At 37.4% G+C, this 21,899-nt stretch overlaps 1 protein-coding gene and 2 non-coding genes across 3 annotated transcripts; 1 reads left to right on the forward strand and 2 right to left on the reverse strand.

Moving 5' to 3' along the window:
* Window positions 1–3: 3 nt before the first annotated feature.
* Window positions 4–15,560, forward strand: kpna5 (karyopherin alpha 5 (importin alpha 6)). Its single transcript, XM_007230950.4, has 14 exons — window positions 4–113; window positions 1,437–1,575; window positions 3,376–3,477; window positions 4,630–4,729; window positions 5,082–5,176; window positions 5,803–5,934; window positions 6,204–6,292; window positions 7,234–7,333; window positions 9,212–9,375; window positions 10,397–10,475; window positions 10,872–10,997; window positions 11,351–11,478; window positions 12,371–12,549; window positions 13,249–15,560. Exons 2-14 carry the CDS (start codon window positions 1,447–1,449, stop codon window positions 13,434–13,436), a joined length of 1,611 nt encoding a protein of 536 aa, XP_007231012.1. The 5' UTR covers window positions 4–113; window positions 1,437–1,446; the 3' UTR covers window positions 13,437–15,560.
* A 3,923-nt stretch (window positions 15,561–19,483) lies between these two features.
* On the reverse strand, window positions 19,484–19,556 carry trnar-ucg (transfer RNA arginine (anticodon UCG)). Its single transcript has one exon. It is a non-coding gene; the product is annotated as a tRNA-Arg (tRNA).
* A 181-nt stretch (window positions 19,557–19,737) lies between these two features.
* trnas-uga (transfer RNA serine (anticodon UGA)) lies at window positions 19,738–19,818 on the reverse strand. The gene has a single exon. It is a non-coding gene; the product is annotated as a tRNA-Ser (tRNA).
* Window positions 19,819–21,899: the final 2,081 nt, after the last annotated feature.

A 21,899-nucleotide genomic window follows, 5' to 3' on the forward strand; every position in this document is an offset into this window, starting at 1 on the left:
ATATTGCCCTCCTCAGCCGGAGTGAATCGGGAAGGAGGCGAGAGGAACGGAACAGCAAATAAAACACGAAAAAAGCGACTATCCGCACAGGACTGGGGTCTAGAAGTGAACAGGTGAGCCTCAGTCACCGTCCGGTGTGACTTTAGGTTGGGTTAAGGGTGATTAGGGGCTTTAATTACGCTGAGAAAGGAGGGCAGAGGCGGAGTGACGTAGGTTAGCTAGCTTAGCATTAGCTCTGCTAACCTAGCGTTAGGTTAGCACTAGCGAGCAAAGCTGGTATATTTGGGTTGCGAAACCAAGAAAAAACAGATAAATTTCCTTCTTAGTGCGGATTAAAACACATTGTTCCCAGTTACATTGGTTTACCAGCTTGTAATGCTAACATACATCTTAGTTGGGTGCTGTTTAATGCTCCAAAATGCTGGAGTTGCCTTCTTAATCTAATTGTCCGTTCCACCTTATACAGGGCAGCAGTGCCAGCTAAATCCTGCAGACTCCAGAATTTAACTGCTCATATATGTTTATGGTAACTACTCTACTCTTTAAGGTGGAATGGGTGGGTTCAGTTTTGTGTTGCCCCACCTGGCATCTAGCTAGCTAGCTTAGTTAGCTAACGCTAGCTATCATAGCTTACTAATAAACCAGCTGTTATTTAGCGCTACCAGTTTTAGAACTCAAAATCCCACCTGATTTATTTTTTAAATACAGATTAACTTTTAAATACAGTACATTTTTAAGCTGTATAGTTAATATAACTTGTGGTATTTCTATAATATTGGCTGCTGAGACTAGCTAGCTAATGTTAGCATACAGTTATGCTAATGTGTTTAGTATAACTATATTCAGCTTTTCCATATTAAAATAAATAAAATAAAAACAGTTTGAGATTTTTTTAATCATTATTTAATGTTCTGTCTACACCACTTAAAGGATTGTTAAATATTGTTGTGCTTTAAAAGTGTCTTTAAGGGGCACTAAACCCCCTGATTTTTGATGACCCCACCTTCAGCTCAAATTTGGAAAAAGGCTAAAAATTGGAAGGGGCGTTGAGTGATGTATGGGTTTAGAGGTGCGGCAGGAGAGAGAGCTGATTGGCTGAGCTACTGCTGCAGCAGTATGCCTCTGATAGCAGTGAGACCCAGATGATTGGACGTCAGCAGGGGGGCGTTATTATTAATTGTCTGATCTGCATATTGTGAGTGTTAATAGTCACATATTAAAATAACTGATGTTATGTAAGAGCCAAAAATCTAAATTGTAATCGAAAAGAAAGTCGAAAGAATTTATGGATATTGATGACATTTTTGAGCCATCATCATGTAGTGCAAGTTTTAAATGTGAAATAAAAATGTCTGGAATTTTATATACTTATAAACTTGAAACTTTTGCACAGCGTGCAAGACCAATTTGATCAGCTTTTGCTGTATGACCACTAGGACAACAAAAATGGCGAGTCCAGGAAAAGACAGTTATCGAATGAAAAGCTACAAGAACAAGGCCCTGAACCCGCAGGAGATGAGAAGACGGAGGGAGGAAGAGGGCATCCAGCTGCGGAAACAGAAGAGAGAAGAACAGGTAGGCCTGTAAAGCAGTATTACTCAAGTACACTTTGTTGCAGAATCAGACAAATCCAAAGGGTGGAATTGGACCACGTCCAGTGGTTTGTTCCTATTAATTCGTATTAGTCTGAAATCCTGTAATATTTCCTCCTAATCTCTTTCTCTCTTGCTCTTACTCACACACATACACACAGGCTGTTTTTAGCTCAGAAATGATAAACTCCCGAAAGTTTTAAATACTCTTCTTACCCATGTTTTTAGCAGTTACACTCTGCCCTTCAGCTTCATTTAGTAGCTTGCTCCTGTACTTATGTTAAAAGTAACATTACCTCAACCAGGAAAACTGTAATTTATCCTGTGTTCTTCTAAAGCTAGGCAGTGTAATTGTAATAGATGTCCCACCTCTTACATGACTCCAGATTCTCCTGCATGCCAACCACAAATCATATTATATAATATCTTGGGGCAATCGAGCAAAACAGAGTGACCAACATTTGTTGTAGGCATGTGACAAGGAGAGCATCCTAATTGATCTCACATTGTGCTCAGTAGATCATTACAGAATTTAACACAGACATGACTCACATGAGAGATCTCATGTAGTTACAAATTAATGAATATAGGCATAATCTGGATTTGGTAAACAACTATGCTTTGTTTCATTTAGGCCAACAATTTTTGTACATACGATTCATATGATGGGCAGGTGCCTTCCTTTTGATGTTTCTTAGAAAGGTCTCTGGGTTTTCGGATCAGCACTAGCAGAAATCTGACGTCTGGTGTTCAAACAATGCAACTGCATGAGATTTCATAGTAACAGAATGTGGAATTGCCTGTTTCAGCCATGCACAACGTATAAGTTTATATATACAGCTCTGGGAAAAAATAAAAGCCACTTCAAAATAAGTTTCTTTGATTTTACCAAATTGAAAACCTCTGAAATATAATCAAGAGGAAGATGAATTATCACAAGCCATCAAACCAAGCTAAGCTGCTTGAATTCTTGCACCAGGAGTGGCAAAAAGTTATCCAAAAGCAGTGTGTAAGATTGGTGGAGGAGAACATGCCAAGATACATGAAAACTGTGATGAAAGACCAGAGTTATTCCACCAAATATTAATTTCTGAACTCTTAAATCTTAATAAAAAATATTTACTTGTTTTCTTTTGCATTATTTGAGAATTATTAGGAATTTGGGAGATTTTAGTTTATAGAATAAAACAATTATGTTCATTTTACTCAAACTAATACCTATAAATATTAAAATTGTAAAACTGCTTTACAAACTAATGTGGTCTCTTATTTTTTTCCAGAGCTGTACATAAAATATGTATGTAGTTCAGCATATTTTTGCAATTAAATGACATATTGGTGAAAATGAAATTTCACATATTCATTTTGCAATTAATGATAAATTAAAACGATAAATTCAGAATACAAACAGTTGTATGTCTAGGTGGAGGATGTGAAAGATGTTATGCAAAACTTTTGCATAAGTTTTGCATAACTTTGTGTCCAAAATCTTTCAAACACTGTTTTGGTAACTGTGCACCATTACTAAAGTTTTACAAAAGCTCAAAAGAGTGTGATGTGACTAACATAAATAGTAAATAGCTTGTTATTTATGTATTTTATTTTTTTTATGTATTTAGTTTTTTTCACACAAATTACCTATGCAAGTTAAATATATATTTTTGGAATCACACACAGATGGTAACTTGTGAGATTATTTAGAATGTTTTTTTGTATCCTGTGTAAAATAGTTATGAATTTATCTTTCTTTTTATATATTATGTATTTTATTCCTGAACTGCAGCTGTTCAAGAGGAGGAATGTTTATGTGCCGCCGGGTGATGAGTCCATGTTAGAGTGCCCCATTCAGGATCCTGACGTCAGCTCCACTGTCCCCATATCAGGAGTAAGTGTATTATTAATGCTCCAAGTGCTGTTAATTGTTGGCTGGGAACTGGGAATACATGCTTTTATCCAGGAGAGCACTAGAAATGGTACATTCCCATTTCACCACTTTTACACTGTTAGCCTAATTCTTGTTAGGCTAGAGAGGTAGAGGGAAGTGTTAGAGCTACATGACAATGTTAAACTGAGATTTTGTGAGACAGACCAAAGAAGACCCACAAATTTGAGTATTTTCCTTGTTACAAGTTACACTAACCACAATATTACTATAATATAATGTGTAGTTTACATGTTTTCAGGCCTTTTCCCTCATAACAAGCATAAAAAAGCTAGTAGTTTGTCTCACTAGATAGCTAGTTAGCTAACTATTCCGGTCCACCTTTAAGCAAACAGCAGAGGCTGCAGCACTTTAACATGGAACAGAAAAACAAAATAAAAGCTTATTTTAGCTCCCCATTACAAAGGAATTAAGGAATTTAAAAATAATAAATAATTGCTTCACCACCTGCCTCTTTTCTGAAAGCATACAATACCCTAAAGCTTTCTAGTTAACAAGCAGCGAGGTTGCTGGACTTTAGCGCTTCACTGCTATAACTATCTGTATCGGGTTCTTGAAGGGATTTTACTCCTTCTCCTTATTACTCTGTTCAAAGGGGAATGGTTCTTTTAAAAACAAGGTGTAGGGTTACAAATGAGAAATGGAATTTGGATTATATATTTTAAACTTTTAGTTTCTAATCACCATTAGAAAGCCTGTGACTGTTTTAAATGACTTTTTTATTAGTTTTTTTTTATTTATTTCTTGTTTATTTATTATTACTTAATTTTTTTTTATTTAATTTTAATGTTTTATATTTTCGTTCTTCTACTTAGTTCTGTTATTCATTTAATCACACATCATTTTTAACATTTTACTTTACTTTTACTATTATCTATTTACTTATTTTATATTTTATACATTTTTTACTTTTTATGTCAATTTTTTTTTTTTTTTTTTTACTATTTTAAGGCTCTGCAACATTGTAAATGAGGGTCACCCTCAATGTTTTTTTTCCCCGAGTGAAAATAAAGGTTGTTTGATATGGCTTTGGATTATATTGTTGTATTTAGTTCTCAGTGTTTAATAGCTGTGTTTTTGCTGCTGTTTTTGCAGGAGGTAGTTATAACTCAAGACATGGTTCAGATGATCTTCTCTGAGGACCCAGACCAGCAGCTTCTAGCAACCCAGAGGTTCAGAAAATTACTCTCCAAAGGTTCGTTCTTTATCTCTGTGCTGTTAATGTTCGAGATGAGTTAATATGACAATCTGAGAGCTGAGCAATATGACTACTTTATTTTGACCACCCCGCACAGTTCTTTATGTATCAGAATTGATATGTATGTACATGAGAGAGATCTGCATCTGCCAACAAGTTTTACATCCAGAATTGTTGCATACCTATTACTGAGTTAAGACGTTTCAAGGTTCCAAAATACAAAGTTAATTTAGCTTATTAAAAATACAAACAAATTGACATTATCAATATTAAATATTGATATTAATATTGAAACATTGTCATTCTAGTAGCTGTTTTTACATTTACATATTCTTCTAAACTATCACAGAGCCCAACCCACCAATCGATGAGGTCATACTCACTCCAGGTGTGGTCAGCAGGTTTGTGGAGTTCCTGAAGAGGAGCGACAACTGCACCCTGCAGGTAAGCACTTGGGGAAGACTCTTACTCTGCGTTCACATTGGCAGACGACAGAGCGACAAGCGACCATTCAGTTCCTATGGAAGGATGGAGTGAAGCGACTTCCTACATATGTTTTCTGAACAAATTCTTCAGACCCCACCTCCTGTTTCCTCTGCTCTGTGATCCTTTATTTCCTACCATTCTTAATTCATATGCCCAGCAGTGTTCTTTTGAAGACAACTGAGATGATTATAACCACATATTTAATTCTTTTCTGTTCTATTTGATGCAGTTTTTGCACAAATACAGGGGTGGTTAAAAAAAAAAAAAGCATGGGTAGCTTGCTAGCTTAGCCTCTACTAATGTGGTGTTTCAAACCCGATAGTAAATGAATACCATTAATACCATGATTAGTTTTAGAATAGTAAACTGAGTAACATCACTATTCAATTAAACATTAAAACCAAATATAGAAACCCAGTAATAGATGTTAAGTTGTTTGCTCTTTGATCAAGGACTACAAGAGACTCTTATCTTATAGAGGGTCAGTCAACAAAGACTGCAAATGCACAAGCTGCTTATTAACACACAGTGTGTAGTAAAAAGTCATTTTTGTGGTTAATGACTTGTGTTGTGCTTATGGACAGTTTGAAGCTGCCTGGGCCCTGACCAACATCGCTTCGGGGACGTTTCTGCACACCAAGGTGGTGATTGAGACAGGAGCTGTGCCCATCTTCATCGAGCTGCTCAACTCTGAGTATGAAGATGTGCAGGAGCAGGTAATCTACAGCTTTTTAGCACTTGGCTTTCCCTCAAAAAATTTAAATGAACATTTTTTGCTGTTAAGGTCTAAAGTGTTAAAGTCTATAGTGTCTCTGTCCAGTCACCTGAAATTATTAATTGCTATGGCTCAGTGATTTAATATTTGAGACAGTTGTATAATATTTCTATAGCAGATTTTGAAAAGATTTTAAAATATTTTTGATTGCTCATAAGTTGGCCATTTGGAATACTGAAACAGGTTTCTATTCTTTTTCTGTGTTTGCAGGCTGTGTGGGCACTAGGAAACATCGCAGGAGACAATGCAGAGTGTAGAGATTTTGTCCTGAACTGCGGCATCCTGCCATCTCTGCAGCAGTGAGTATTAAATGGACACACTTTTAAATGGGATGTAATTGGGAGCTGCCTACCTGCAGGTTTTAGCTACAACTTAAATCTGACATATCTCATTCAGCCAACCCAGGTTCTTTTAAGGGGTAGGTGAAATGTCCCTTAAATAATATCACAATATTTCAGGTTGTTTTTGCAGTAGCAATTTTCCTAGCGACAAGACTAAACATTGAATTAATATAATAATAATTTCAAGAATTCACTACTGCCACAAAATATAAAGTATGGTATACATATAAGGTCTATAAGGTACACTTATAATCCTTTAATTTTGCCAAAAATAGTCAGTGCGCCTTATAACCTGGTGCGTCTTAGATTTTAAGGAGCAGAAGCCATTCCGCTGAAGTGCAGCTAAATAAAGGAGTTTCCGTTTAGTTCTTCAGCACTGAGGCTGGAGCAGTATTAGCATTAGCTCTTTGCTGTTCAGATGTGAGTATATTGGCCTGTAGCCTGCACATTTACTGTGTTAAAACATGCTATGTGGGAGGAAGCGCTAGCTGATAGCACCCTGGCTTACCAGAACACTCCGAGTAGCGCTGACAGGTGCCGTTTACTAGCACTAACCGCTAATGCTGCTGCACCCAGCCTTAGAGGAAATCTGGAAATCTAAGCTTGTTGTAATTAAACAGAAGCTGGATACTGTCTCTAGAAGAATAGGAAATAAAAAGTGTTCATTTTCCTTTTGCCGAGGCCACTGGTTTACACTGTAGTGGAGTAATAGCCTAAGATTATGTTTCTGCCAACAAAATAATGGCTTACTTTACTTAATATTTCTCTGATGTTGAAGTACAAAATTCTGGGTGTTCTTTACTCCAGTGGTTTTTGTCCTGGATTGTCTATTTATTAAGATCAGATGTGTGCAGAAGCTATGTGGGCTGTATTGGGTCTAAAGTCTCTCTGTTTTTTAGGTTACTTGCAAAATCGAATCGTCTCACAACAACCCGGAATGCTGTGTGGGCGCTGTCTAATCTTTGCAGAGGCAAAAACCCTCCCCCAGACTTCTCCAAGGTAAGAAAATGGAATTATGCAGTAGATGTAGCAGCTTTCTTATGGATTTTGATTAGAACACTGTTTCTCAGACCGAGTCCTTGAGTCCCTCTGTTCTGCATACTGTAGTGTTTTGCGTCACAAAAATTTCACAATAGGCTCAGTAGACCAAGAACACTCTAATAACTAGGGCTGGCCCGAATAGCGTTTTTTGAGCTCCGGATATTCGGCACTGATTCGAAGCGAATATTCGAATATTCGTTTTTAAAAAAAGAGGTAAAAAAAAAAAAAAAAAAAAAGCAAATCACGGCCCCTTTAATCCACTGAAAAATGTTCAATTTGCTCTGACCGACGAGACATATTCACCCCGGATTTTTGGTGTTTTTATCCCCCATATTTTTGTGTTTTCACCCCATATTTTTTCTGTGTTTTTAGCCCAGATTTCTGTGTGTTTTCATCCCGGAATTTCTGCTGCCCCACACCGCGGCTTATCCGCTGCGTAAGCAGGCTAGGAGGCTGCTGCACGGTTTCTCCGCTGCGCAAGCCAGCCCAGTAAATTGCTGTTTGTGTTTTCACACTTAGGCTATTTGCTTAAAAAAACAAACAAAAAAAAACGTTTGTTCAGGAAGTATTTTATATTCTTAAACATTGTTAATTATATTAGAGGACAGTCATTGTAAACTGTATTTTTGCACTTGGGCTATAAGCTCAATATTAAATATTTCGTTTGTTTAGAAATTATTTTATATTTTTAAACCATGTTAAATTATATTAGAGTAGAGGAAAGTCATTGTTAATGACGTTATTGTACTTGGTCTATTTCGGTTTAAGGATTGTGCAGGGCATAGCCGTATTACTGATTTTGTATTTTTGCACTTGGGCTATAAGCTCAATATTAAATATTTCGTTTGCTTAGAAATTATTTTATATTTTTAAACCATTTTAAATTATATTAGATAAGAGGAAATTCGTTCAGACATCATTTTTGTAGGCCAGGCTTTTGTAACCGATTTAGCCCCTACTGTTGCCACATTACCCCTTACGTTTTATTATATAAATCAGTTTCGAAGAGCCTGCATTTTTTTTTATCATGTATAATAGAGGTCTGCGCGAGACTGATTTTTAAACCCACTCTTCCACGCTCCCGCGTTTCTGTCTCGTTACCGCTCCGCAAAAAAATTGCTTCTTTTAATCCCGCGCCCGCCCGCCACATACACATTTCTGCCGCTCCCGCCCCACGTTCCTAATATAAATTAAATAAACTACATTTAATGCTTCAAATTTACTTATATATTTATTAAAACAGCAGCGCTGAATAGTGAGGTCCCGTTCCTTACCCCAGTCCAAACACCATCGGTGTGTGCGTGTGTGTGTCGGTCCATCCTGCGCGCTGAGAGTTTTCTTTAGGTTTTTTTTTTTTTTTTACAATTATTACAGTTTTCTTGCTCCCGCATCGTCTGGATTAAACTCCCGCTCCAGCCAATAACAGTTCAGTTCTGTCCCGCGCGCAAGATATTCTGACGGGACCCGCTAAAACAGAAGTGGTTAGAGTGAGGTGGAACTCTGGAAAGGAGAAAAAAAACGAATATCCGAATACCAAAATTAAAAACCGAATACCTACTCAACGAACGAATATCCGAATACCCGAATATTCGGGTCCAGCCCTACTAATAACCTTTTACAGTCAAAGCACTGCTGGCTTATTGACATACCCTACTGCTTATATTCCAGCTTTGCATAATCATACAGCAGCTCACCCTGTTCTACCCAGATGCTTACATTTACATTTGCCTCCAATGTTCAGTGAAACAGGGTGCAATATCCTTAGCATGTAAATTTTTATGAATTGTTGTTAATGATGCACAAATCCTCTTCTAAGCACATTGTCTTATTTCACAGGTGTCTCCGTGTTTAAGCGTTTTGTCCAGGCTGCTTTTTAGCAGTGACCCTGATGTGCTGGCGGACGCGTGCTGGGCCCTCTCATATCTGTCAGACGGTCCAAATGACAAAATACAGGCCGTCATTGACTCTGGAGTGTGCAGGAGACTGGTGGAGCTCCTCATGTGAGACCCTTTTTTGTTATTATGTTATTATTATTATTATATAACTAATTATGCTTGACTGGGACTTTATATAGGTTTGAGGCAAAACTTGGTAATTTTATCAGTTTACTATAAAGGCTTTGAATTTCAAAATTTGACCCCTCAGAATGACGTGTGTGAAGAAATAATTAAATGCTTTATATGCAAAGAAACAGGAAACTTTGCCTTGGCTCCCTTTTTTATGACTGCATTTTTAGGGCCAAAGTTGACTTTGACAATAAACTCGCAATATTAAGAGAATATTATAATATTACAAGTTTATTCTCGAAATCCCATTCCGTAGGTCTTTTTTCTCAGAATATTACAACTTTATTCTCAAAATGCCACTCTGTAGTGTGTGTGTTTGTTTGTTTTTTTTTGTTTTTGTTTGTTTGTTTGTTTTTTTTGTAAAGAAACATTACAAGTTTATTCTCTGTCAACTGTTTTATTTTTTTAAATAGTTGCCCTAATGCTAATGTAGAAAAATAATTTGTACAAACTGTTGGATAAAGCAATGTAACAGTCAGTAATCAACAGCTGTTTTGTTACAATGACAATATCATGTCATGTTGGAGCACTGATTTTTGGTAAAATTTATTTTATATTAGAGTATATATCCTTGAAAAAGTAAAGTTTTTACCAGCATTTTTCAACCCTACAGTAAAGACACACATATAGGAACCACAAATCATATAGATTATTTATATGGTTCAATACAGAAAAACTACAATCTTTAAAATGCATTTTTAAGAGATTATGATAGAAAACAAAAACCTGATGTATGTAAAAACTTTAAAAAGTGTGCAGTTCAGTGTGTGTTCAGAAAGTGCAAAAAAAAAAAAGTGCTGTGAGCAATCTGACCAATCACAGTTTCAAGGAAGTTCTGTGGGTGATTAAACGAAACTTTGAGTATTATTGAGTGTCATTTATAATCATGTAAGCCAGGAAAGGTAGAGTGATGTGACATAACTAAGCATTCTTTCTCCTATTTTTTTTCTCTCAGGCACAGTGATTATAAGGTGGTGTCTCCTGCACTGAGGGCTGTGGGGAACATTGTGACGGGAGATGATATTCAGACCCAGGTACACAACGTCATTTTTCTCACGTCTGTAGCAGTAATGTGCGTTTTCACACTTGTTTTAAATGAACACCCATTTTAAGCTTATTATTTAGCTTGGATAACATATGCTTTTGGAGTGCACAGCATTTTACTGTGCAGGAGTAGCTTTAAACAAGCAGCCATTCTTGTACTAGAAGATTTGTCCATGAAGGCCAGGAAAAAACAGAACAGCTTTTACTCTTGACCAAACAAACCAGAGCTACAAGTGCTTCTGGGTCTGGATCAAAAAAGGCTTTGAACTCCCTTACTGTGTGTCTTATTGCTTATATACCACATAGTTGTTTATTGTGGTGCAGGTACTATAACACATCTATAATTTACATGCTAATACAGTACTGTATGTGTTGTGGTGCTGTAGGTAATCCTGAACTGCTCAGCGCTGCCCTGCCTGCTTCACCTGCTCAGCAGCCCTAAAGAGTCCATTAAGAAGGAAGCGTGCTGGACGGTATCTAACATCACAGCTGGAAACAGAGCACAGATACAGGTACATGCACATACACCTCACACACAAGTAGATACATTGTTATTTAAAGATTTTATTTATTTCTGTTTGTTAGTATATTTGCTAATATTTGTCAAAAAAAAGGGATGAGTTTATTTCTGCTCTCTGTATAAAGTATCATATGTAGATGTATTAACAATAGCAGACTGGATGTTTGTGTATCTGATAAATTATTAGTTCTGAACTAAATAAATTTGCACGAGCAAATTTTTTTCTCCCCTGCCACCTGAGGTGGATCTACCACGAGGGACCCTAAGTGGACACATTAATGCACAGAACATTGTAATGCAGCTGCATAGTATATTTATGTATTTATTTGTTTGTTTATTTTACAGACGGTTATAGATGCGAACATCTTCCCTGTGCTGATCGAGATCTTGCAGAAGGCAGAGTTCCGCACCAGAAAGGAGGCAGCATGGGCAATAACAAACGCAACCAGCGGGGGCAGTCCGGAGCAGATCAGGTTCACACACTTAAACCATAGATTTTTTTCTGGAGTTAGAAAAAATTGTGTAGTGGAAACTATCCTTTTTTTTTATTATTTTTTTTTTTTTTTATATGCTATCCTTTTTCATATGTTCACATTATGGAGAAGTGTTACAGAAGAAATACAAAGTAATTGAACACTGCTAAAAACAATGAACTCATTTATAAGACTAACATCACCATTATAACCTAAACATACACTACTGGTCAAAAATTTAGGAACACCCCCTATTTTCTTTCTTTTTTTTGACGCGTTTCAGATACGGTAAATTTTGCAGTAAACTACCGAACAAATGAACTAAAGATAAAAAAATTAAAAAGGCAAAGATATTTATAAAGTTAATTTAACAGCCTACAGTTTGTAAATAACAATGGAAAAAACAGCTCTGAAAAAGAACTTAAAAGATGTCAATTTATAACGCCTTTGTCATAAAGCAGTGCTGGAACAGAGTGTGTTACTGCACTGTGTACTAGAGTATTTACACAACACAGAAAACTGGTAAAGTGAGAGGTCAGCCTGATCCACTTGGCAACACGTTTAGCCCAGTTTAACATTGGTCTAGGTCTCAGTTTCAGCAGTAAAGAGAAGATTTGGATGTCTGACAGGAGAAGTGCAGTAATATAAGTGCAGTAATAATTGCTAAGATGAAAATTTCAAAAAGCAGCTTGTCTTTGCCAAAAGCACTGCTAATGGACAATTAAAAAATAGGGTATTGTAAAACTTCTAACTGGCAGTGTACTGATAGGCTTTGTTCAGAATCACAGTGCTCACCAATAACGTGGTTTAAAGTAAAAGTTTAACACCTATATTTTCTCCACACGTCAAAACTAATGCATAAAAATGTGTTTTTCTGTGTGTTATGATGCAGGTACCTGGTGTCTCTAAACTGCATTAAACCGATGTGCGACCTCCTGACGGTGATGGACTCCAAGATTGTGCAGGTTGCTCTGAATGGCCTGGAGAACATCCTCAGACTGGGAGAACAGGAGTCCAAACAGAATGGAACCGGCATTAACCCGTACTGTGCACTCATCGAGGAGGCATACGGTTAGTAAATGTTTAATAGTCTTATCAGCATTCTGGTCTAGTCTCAGGATTGCATAGTTTATATATAGATATTATTTTATTTATTTTGGATAATATTTTTTGGTACTAATTCTTATTTTTCCATTTTCTAATATACAAAAAAAAAAAACCTACTGTAGTAGGGGACTATTTGGAACAAACATTTTGTTCTTTGGTACTTCAGTTTTAACTAAACTTTCATTTAATTTTCATTAATTAACTCTCTCATGCTAACACATACAGCAGCTGGGCTTGGCAGCTTTGGAGCTGATTAGCTGTAATGCTAACAGCCAGCCCATGCAGAGTTAGAGCTGTGATGCAGTGTATATATTAGTATATCTTACTTATACTTACTGGCTTAGTGCTGGGCAGTATATCCGAATGGTATACCAGAGTGGAAATTAGAAAACGGTATGCATTTTTCACATGCCTCCGCACCACTAGAGGCGCTGCAGAGAGCTGTGTAGAACAGAGCCTCCAAAAAAGCACACTAGCAGAAAACTAATACATTTGTGTTATAAGTGTATATACTTTTGATGTAATTTTAATTAACTTAAAAAAACTGTAACATCACGTCACACCACATGATGGCAGCAGTGTTGCATTCAGAGTTTCACGCATGATCAATAATTTGTTTAATGTTGTATTATTTTTTTTTTATTATTATTTTTTTATACCCAGGTCTAGACAAGATCGAGTTTCTCCAGAGCCACGAGAACCAGGAGATTTACCAGAAGGCCTTCGACCTGATCGAGCATTACTTCGGCGTGGAGGAGGAGGACGCCAACATTGCTCCTCAGGTGGACCAGAACCAGGGCCAGTACATCTTCCAGCAGCCTGAGGGGCCGATGGAGGGCTTCCAGCTCTAAGCTGGCTTACAGAGTGAAGCTTCAGGTGCTGCTTCCATCCTGCCTGGAGCTACGGATTACACACAAACACTCTATCTCTGTCTCTCTCTCCCTATGTCTCTCTCTTTTGCTCTCTCTGTCCGTTCTTTTCCTCTCTCTGGATGGGGAAGGACCGTCTCCAAAGCAGGACCGGAACATCTGCCAGAGTTGTTTGCAGCTGCTCCTGCAGTGCCCTGTTATCTGACCCTTAACTTTTCTTTCTTTTAAGTCGGAGAGGAGAGTGGATGTTTGATTGAGGAAACTTCCGGAATCCTGTAGGATCTTACAGGAATATCAACCTGTTGTGACTACCCAGTCTCACATAGACTTCTAGTGTTTTTTGTTTGACTTTTTTCCCCTCAAAAATGAGGCAAGAACTGGTTGCTTTTCTGTTGTTTCTCATTTTCAGATTATGATGATTGATTATTATTATTATTATTATTATTATTATTATTATTAGAAGACATTGGCACTGGTGTCCCCAATAATAATAAAAAAAACTCCCTTTCGAAATGTGAATCTACCTCTATAATCATCAGCGTTAAAAAGTGTGTGGAAACAGCGCTGACGGTATAGTTTTCTCCTTCCTTTTCTTTCTTTCTTTCTTTCTTTCTCGAATACACACTGGTTTTCTGCTGTGTAGCCTGTGGCGCATTCACAGCCACTCATTATTAGTTCCGAACTAATTTAATTTGCATGAGCAAAAGTGTATTTGTTATAGTTTGTTTATTTTAGCCCCTAACACGGCCTGAGCGCTTTCTTTCTCTCTTACACACACACACACACACCTCTGTCTAATGCTGTGTTTAACAAACGTCTACGAAGATCTCAGATCCAGAGACTTGATAGGCATGAAACTGCTGCCCCCTAGTGGCTGTTCTCAAGTGTTGGCACTGATTTTTGTGCTAATAGACTTTTTAATGGGAGAAGAGGAGCTGAGCTTATATTTATTTTGTCTGAAGTTTTTTTCTGTGTGTGCGTGCGTGTGTGTGGTGGACAGCTGTAATCTCACACACTCAACAAAACACCCACCCACCCTGTTACACCGCTGCTCCGACGCGCATAACCCGGAGATGAACGCTATGGCACATCTTATTTAAATATTGTGGTCATGTGACCGCTCAAATGCAGTCTGGTTGGTGTTTCCACCCACAGTCATGCTTATTGATGAACTGTTGGAGAACTTGCATTAATTTTTCATTTTGAATCTTTTTTTTTTATTATTATTTTTTCTTGAAGTTTCTATTTTGGGGCTTGATGTGTTTATCTATCTGTTTAAAGAAAAAACTAAACTAAATATCAATCATGTGTTGGTTTGACTCTATTTTCATATTAATATTATTTAAGGTGGAACGACTTCAGCAAACACTCGGACTGGAATTTCTATATTGACTGATCAGTGAACACAAAGTTGATCCAGGACATTGAATACTAATGCTGGACTCTTGACGGAGATACAAGGCTTTTGTCTCGTTTGTGGTGTTGAACTGTGTTTCTGGTGTTTTCCTCCAGAGGCATGTTGCCCCGACCCCTTTGCCTCTTCTTTGTAAATGCCATAAACACCAGATAAATAACTGCCATCTCCCACCGTTGCTCATCTGAGACCTTCCCATCTGCACTCTGATATCGTCTCAGGCTTTTTTTTGTTTGTTTGTTTGTTTTTAGTTTGTTCTTTCTTCTCATTTTTAAGGAAACATTAAGTACCTTGAGCATCCCACTGTTTTCAGCATGCTCTGTGTTGATAAAATGGAACCTCATATCCAAATTCAGTTTTAATGAATTAATTGATTGATTAACCTGAACTGAGGTATAATTTACACAACAATTGAAAAAAAGATTGTAAAAGAAGCACATTTCAATGGTGTATAGTTTTCTAATATTTCTCATATTTGTACAATGTTTTTCAGGTTTGGGTTGCGCTTCTTTTTTTTTTTCTCTTTCCTCGCTCCCCCCTCCTCATCGGGGAAAGGGATTCGTATTTTTTTGGGGTCTTTCAAAGTCGACATTGGTACCAACCTGCAGTGTAGAGGATGTCGTTTTTCTCCTCAAGAATGTTGAAATTATGTACAATGATGTAGAACAAATAAAATGTTCTGTTACACAAGAGCTCCCCAGTGTTTTAAGCTGCCTGTAATTTTGGAGTGGAGTGGACTGAAGTAAAGCTGCTACTGTTTCTCTTAAAAGTGAAGCTTCCACAGGTCTAGCACCTCTGCTGACTGGTTACAGTCATTATCACCATATGTGTGTTTGTTTGTTTTGTTTTTTTTTGTTTTTTTTTATTTCCTCCCTAATTTACATGGCCAGTTACCCAACCCACTCACTAGGACTCCCCCCTATCACTAGTGATGCCCCAACACACCAGGAGGGTGAAGACTAGCACATGCTTCCGCCGATACATGTGAAGTCAGCCACCGCTTCTTTTTGAGCTGCTGCTGATGCAGCATTGCCGAGCAGCCAGAGCTCTTTGAGGAAAGTGAAGTGACTCGGTTCCGGTACATCAGCTCACAGACGCCCTGTGCTGCTGACATCACCCTAGGAGTGATGTGGGGAGAGAGCGCCATCTACCCACCCGGAGGGAGCAGGGCCAATTTTTTTTCCCTCTGAGCGCCGGCAGCTCACCATATGTTTTTAATGGCAAATTCATAATAATTTTATTTTCTCCTCAAAACTCTCTTCCCATTTCCAGTGTCTAATCCAAACAGCTATTTTTTTTATTGGCCTTCAGAAATAATTTGTCATTCTGCTTTATTGTAAGATGTTGGAGTGACACTTAGAAATGTAAGTGATTGACAGGAAGAATGGGCTGAAACAGACTGAAACGTCTGCATTACATGGAGTAGCGGAGTTGTAATTGTGTTTGTCACATTAACAGACATATTGTATGATGATGTTGTGAGCTAATAAGTTGTGTTGAAGAATGATGGTGGTAGTCAGTACTAGTCTGGATCACTTTACCCATCTCAAAAATTCACTGCCTTAATAACCCTGCCGACTGCTCCAATTTGATGTATATCGTGACTGATCATTATATCGGCCCAATCTTGAACTGACAAAATCACTTAAATTTCCCAAAAATCAATGGTGTGCCTCATAATCCAGTGCAGTTTATTTCCGCTAACCTCGGCTGGCTAGTGCTGCTAACCAGGGCTGGCTAAGCATGCTAACCGTGGCTAGCACTCACCCTTGGACAAAATTCTGGACTTCTCAGCTTACTGTAAATAAATGGAAGCGCTTTACCAAATAAACAGTTTTCAGGAGAGAAGTCTGTGTTGATTAACATCAAGCGCTCGTTTTACTTTAAAAGAAAATGTTAGCCACAGTTATTGGCTTAATAACAGTTAACACTATTATTAATCCACTGAAAGATTGTAGAAATATGTGGTTCTCCTTTTGCTCTTAGCTTTAACTTATTGATAAGAATTACAGGTTCTCTGAATCGCTAAAAAAACATGAAGGATTTGCAGTGGCCTAGTTAAAGTCTGATTGAGATGCTGTGGCTTGACCTCAAACAGGCCATTTACGCTGGAAACTCTTCAATGTGTCTCAATAAAAAAATATTCTTTAAAGAAGAGTGGAATAGAATTCCTCCACAGAGATGTGAAAGAATCATTACCAGTTATCAGTAAAGCTTTATTACAGTCGTTGCTGCACAAGCAAGCTATTAGGTTTAGGAGGCAAGTGCATTTTTATATAGGGCCATGTTGGTTTAAATGTTTTTTTTTTCCTTTAATAAATTGAATTAGCATTTAAAAACTGCTTTTATCTTTACGTAGACTATCTTTGTATATATATTTTTGTTAAATTGAAAAACATTACATGAACATGATAAAAAAGCAAAAACAAAACAAAGCTATAGTGAAGAAAAGAAATCTTTCAATGATATTGTCATTTTTTTTAGATGCTCTAGTTTTAAACGTTAGCTAAAAGGTGATTTTAGTATTCAGCAATAGCCCAATTTTATCTAAACTGTGGGGCTGAACAAAGATCAGCTGAGTGACCTGGACTGGATCAGGACATCCCTAACAAAAACATGTCTGAGAATAAGAGGCTGCTGCGTAAATCTCTGTACGAGTTTGTTGACGTGAATCTGAAAATGCTCTCATTGTTTTAGAGCCTCATTGTCTGCAGAGCTTCCTTCTCGGTGGTATTTCCACCCTCTGAACGTGTTTTCAGTCCGGGGTCAGACTGTGAGTAAGCTTCATTATTACTTCAGGAATGTGTTTAACATTAAGAGTTCGGTGAAGCAACGTCAGAAAATACACGATAAACACAGATGAATCACCTCCATGGCTGATAATAGAGAAGAGTTTCCAGAGAAGAGCAGAACATTTAGGGTTAGGGTTAGGGTTAGGGTTAGGGTTAGGTTAGGGTTAGGGTTAGGGTTAGGGTTAGGTTGTAACGTAGAACATTAGAGAAGCAGGAAACAGGTGTGTAGTGGTTGTCAGGTTTAGGTGTTCTGGTTTCTGTACAGACTTATTCATTTTCTATTGTTTTTCTTTTCTTAGCAAAAACAACTTACTTTAAATGACTGGCTAAATAGTCAGTAGACTAATTTTATTTTGGGGCCATTCCACCGAATGGGTGCCTTTTGCTTGTTGTAACTCTACCAAATTAAACTTATTTTTTGTAACATTTTTTCAAATGGACAGGCAACAAATGCTATTTTTTCAGTGTTCTAAGTAGTTTTTATTAATGTTTTTAATGAGATATCTTACTTTTGCAATTAGATAAATGTACAAGACACTAAACTTCATAATAAAAAGTAAGATTTTCTAAATAATTTAGAGTAAAATTCATAGTGGATACTAGTGCTGTGCGATATGATGATAAATATCATGGTGATGATAAAAAGAGTGTCTATCGTGCTACTTATCTTCTATCATCCCTATCGTTTCTACAATAATTTAATCAATTATTCATGCAAATATATAAAGTAGGCTATGATGAAATGTATTGCTGTGGTCACTTTGCATAAACGCGGTTTATATAAGTGATAATAAAGTAATCTTCGCAAAAAAAGCTTCATAATGAGGTTTTGTGACATGCTGCTGCTTTACGTTACTGCGCAGACACGCCAGTTTGCTACATGCTTTACGTTTTTAAACTCATGAGAGCTGAACAATGGAGATGCATTGTTCTTTTGAAAAAATTTGCTACTGCATCTACCTCATCTGTTTTCATTTGATATATATATATATATATATATATATATATATATATATATATATTGCTGCACTAAAAGGCAGTGATTCTTATTTGTGAAAGTTTGGTTTAATGTCACTTTGAAATAAAGTTAGAAAAAGTAAGCCATTATGTTATTTTGTCATATTTTTCGAAGAATAACTGAAAACATACCTAAATGTGGTATATCATGATATATATTGTTAACGTGATATAAAAAATTCCATAGCGTGATGTATGATTTTTCCCATATCGCCCAGCACTAGTGGATACTAGCAAATTCCCAGATACTAGATAATCAATAATGTTTTCTAAATTAGAGCAAATATCCACAAATTAATAGTGGACATCAACAAATTTCCCCAAAATAACACTGGATATTTCATAGAATTGGTTTCTAAAAAATAAGAGATCATACAAAATATTAGAGAGGAAAGAGGGAAGAAGAGGAAGGAAAAAAGGGAAAATGATTGACATAAGGATAAAATCTCAGCTTTTATTATTATTTTACTCTCCAGGAGCACATTCCAGAATTTTCCGTTCTCTGTTCCGTACACAGTCAGTTAAGTCAGTGGCGTTGTGGTCACACTCACAATGCTTTTTATTATTGCTCTCTGCCCTAATTATAATCATAATTAACCTATAGCCATGTGGATCTTCAATAGGAGGTATACTACTGCAACAAAATACAGTTTAGTATAAGTGTAACAGATTTAAACATTAGTTTACATCTGTTAGTTATTTTTTTTTACAGTGAAGAACAAGGGCCACCTTGTAGAATAAATAAGACCAGCTCTCTAACCACTGAGCTATGGAGCCGTGCAGGTTTCCCTCAAGCTACCTATCTGAGGCTCCAGTGAGGATCGAACTCGCAACCTCTGGTTCCGAAGACCAGTGCTCTATCCACTGAGCTGTGGAGCCTTGCAGGTTTACCTCAAGCTAGCTAACTGAGGCTCCAGCAAGGATCAAACTCGCAACTTCTGGTTTCGTAGACTAGCGCTTTATCCACTGAGCTATGGAGCCATGCACATGAACTAAACCACCAGCTAACGCTATTCAAACTTTGTTGTAAAGGCATTTCCAACTGAGTTTTACACAAAGCATTCGACGAGAGTGGGATTCGAACCCACGCGTGCTGAGCACAATAGATTTCAAGTCCATCGCCTTAACCACTCGGCCAGAAAAGGGGCAAAAGGGCCAGCTTGAAGGGGGAAAGAAAAAAAAATGAGGAAAGAGGAAAGGGGGAAAGAGGGAAGAAGAGAAAGGAAAAAAGGGAAAATGATTGACATTAGGATAACGCTAATAATTGCTGTTTTTGAGTGATTTATTGTTTTGACCAACAAGATGTTCCAAAAAGTGGTCAAGGCGGCCCTCTCCTCTCCCCTGACACATATTTACACCTCTTTCTGCCTGTGCAGGGCCTCAGTAAAGGACAGCTCCCACTCTGCATCTTACCTTTTTTACCTGCTGCCCTCATGACCTTTTACTGGCTTTTTCCTCATTACTGGCTTTTTTCTATCCCACCACCATGTCTTTTAATGTACTAGCCCAACAGTATTTTTCCTCAATCAGCCAATTATGGATATAGGATACCTATACCTGCCTAATTTATACACTATTTATTGTGTATTAGTGTGTTGTTTGCTGTGTATTTGTATGCACACTCTTGCCAGGATTTGCACCTGAAATCTCCCAACCAATGGATTGACATGTTACCATTACACCATGAGAGTTGTGTTTTTGTTGTTTGTTTGTTTTTTTCCCAAGTTTTAATGCAAATAGTTGCAACAACATTTTTTTTCTTTGCAACAGCAAATTTTTCTTTTTTTTTTTTTTTCGTTGCAAATTTTCTAATGAGGATGCTGAGGGTGGTGAGTGGGTGGAGGACCAAACATGGGAGTGTGCCAGGGGAGCCTGACAGGTGAACCAGCCTTCAGTGTGAGCTGGAGCTGGGAAAAGGGGCAAAAGGGCCAGCTTGAAGGGGGAAAGAAAAAAAAATGAGGAAAGAGGAAAGGGGGAAAGAGGGAAGAAGAGAAAGGAAAAAAGGGAAAATGATTGACATTAGGATAACGCTAATAATTGCTGTTTTTGAGTGATTTATTGTTTTGACCAACAAGATGTTCCAAAAAGTGGTCAAGGCGGCCCTCTCCTCTCCCCTGACACATATTTACACCTCTTTCTGCCTGTGCAGGGCCTCAGTAAAGGACAGCTCCCACTCTGCATCTTACCTTTTTTACCTGCTGCCCTCATGACCTTTTACTGGCTTTTTCCTCATTACTGGCTTTTTTCTATCCCACCACCATGTCTTTTAATGTACTAGCCCAACAGTATTTTTCCTCAATCAGCCAATTATGGATATAGGATACCTATACCTGCCTAATTTATACACTATTTATTGTGTATTAGTGTGTTGTTTGCTGTGTATTTGTATGCACACTCTTGCCAGGATTTGCACCTGAAATCTCCCAACCAATGGATTGACATGTTACCATTACACCATGAGAGTTGTGTTTTTGTTGTTTGTTTGTTTTTTTCCCAAGTTTTAATGCAAATAGTTGCAACAACATTTTTTTTCTTTGCAACAGCAAATTTTTCTTTTTTTTTTTTTTTCGTTGCAAATTTTCTAATGAGGATGCTGAGGGTGGTGAGTGGGTGGAGGACCAAACATGGGAGTGTGCCAGGGGAGCCTGACAGGTGAACCAGCCTTCAGTGTGAGCTGGAGCTGGGGAAACTATCATACAGTATTTTACTATATTTTTCTCATTTTTTCTGGAATCATCGCCATGGCAACCGAACGCTGTTATTTGAAGCTCTCCGGCTGAAGTCTACACACCACAACCTAGGCAGCCTCAACATACCTTAGTGATCATATTCAAAAGCACAGTTTGAGTGTGTACAGAATGGCTATAAATAATTATGGGTATTAATATGAATACGTAGTAATACATGCTCAATTTAGACAAATGACGATATTACCAGCAACAAAAGAAACGTAACGTCAAACTTCACGAAACACATTCAATGTAGCCTATGCCAAAGCAGAAGTGTTTACAAACACACCACATAATTTTTCATAACTTTCACTTAGTGATTTAATTAATTTTAGTAAGTTTTACTTGTAAGAATGACTTGTAATGACAAGAGAAATTTGCCACAGATAAATAGACTGATAAACGGTATCACCTTGCAGGCAAAACACTCAATCTTGATTGGTTCCTTTGCCCCTGGGAGCGGCCACTGTTTCGAAGCATGTGATTGGTTCTT

Source organism: Astyanax mexicanus, chromosome 4 (genome assembly GCF_023375975.1).
Source record: "Astyanax mexicanus isolate ESR-SI-001 chromosome 4, AstMex3_surface, whole genome shotgun sequence".
Classification (NCBI taxonomy): domain Eukaryota; kingdom Metazoa; phylum Chordata; class Actinopteri; order Characiformes; family Acestrorhamphidae; genus Astyanax; species Astyanax mexicanus.

Excerpts from the sequence above, each read along its gene's own strand:
- kpna5 (XM_007230950.4), top strand. The coding sequence starts at position 1,447 with ATGGCGAGTCCAGGAAAAGACAGTTATCGAATGAAAAGCTACAAGAAC. Across the intron at positions 4,730-5,081 it reads CAGAAAATTACTCTCCAAAG|AGCCCAACCCACCAATCGAT; the intron begins GTTCGTTCTTTA and ends AAACTATCACAG. Across the intron at positions 12,550-13,248 it reads ACTCATCGAGGAGGCATACG|GTCTAGACAAGATCGAGTTT; the intron begins GTTAGTAAATGT and ends TTTTATACCCAG.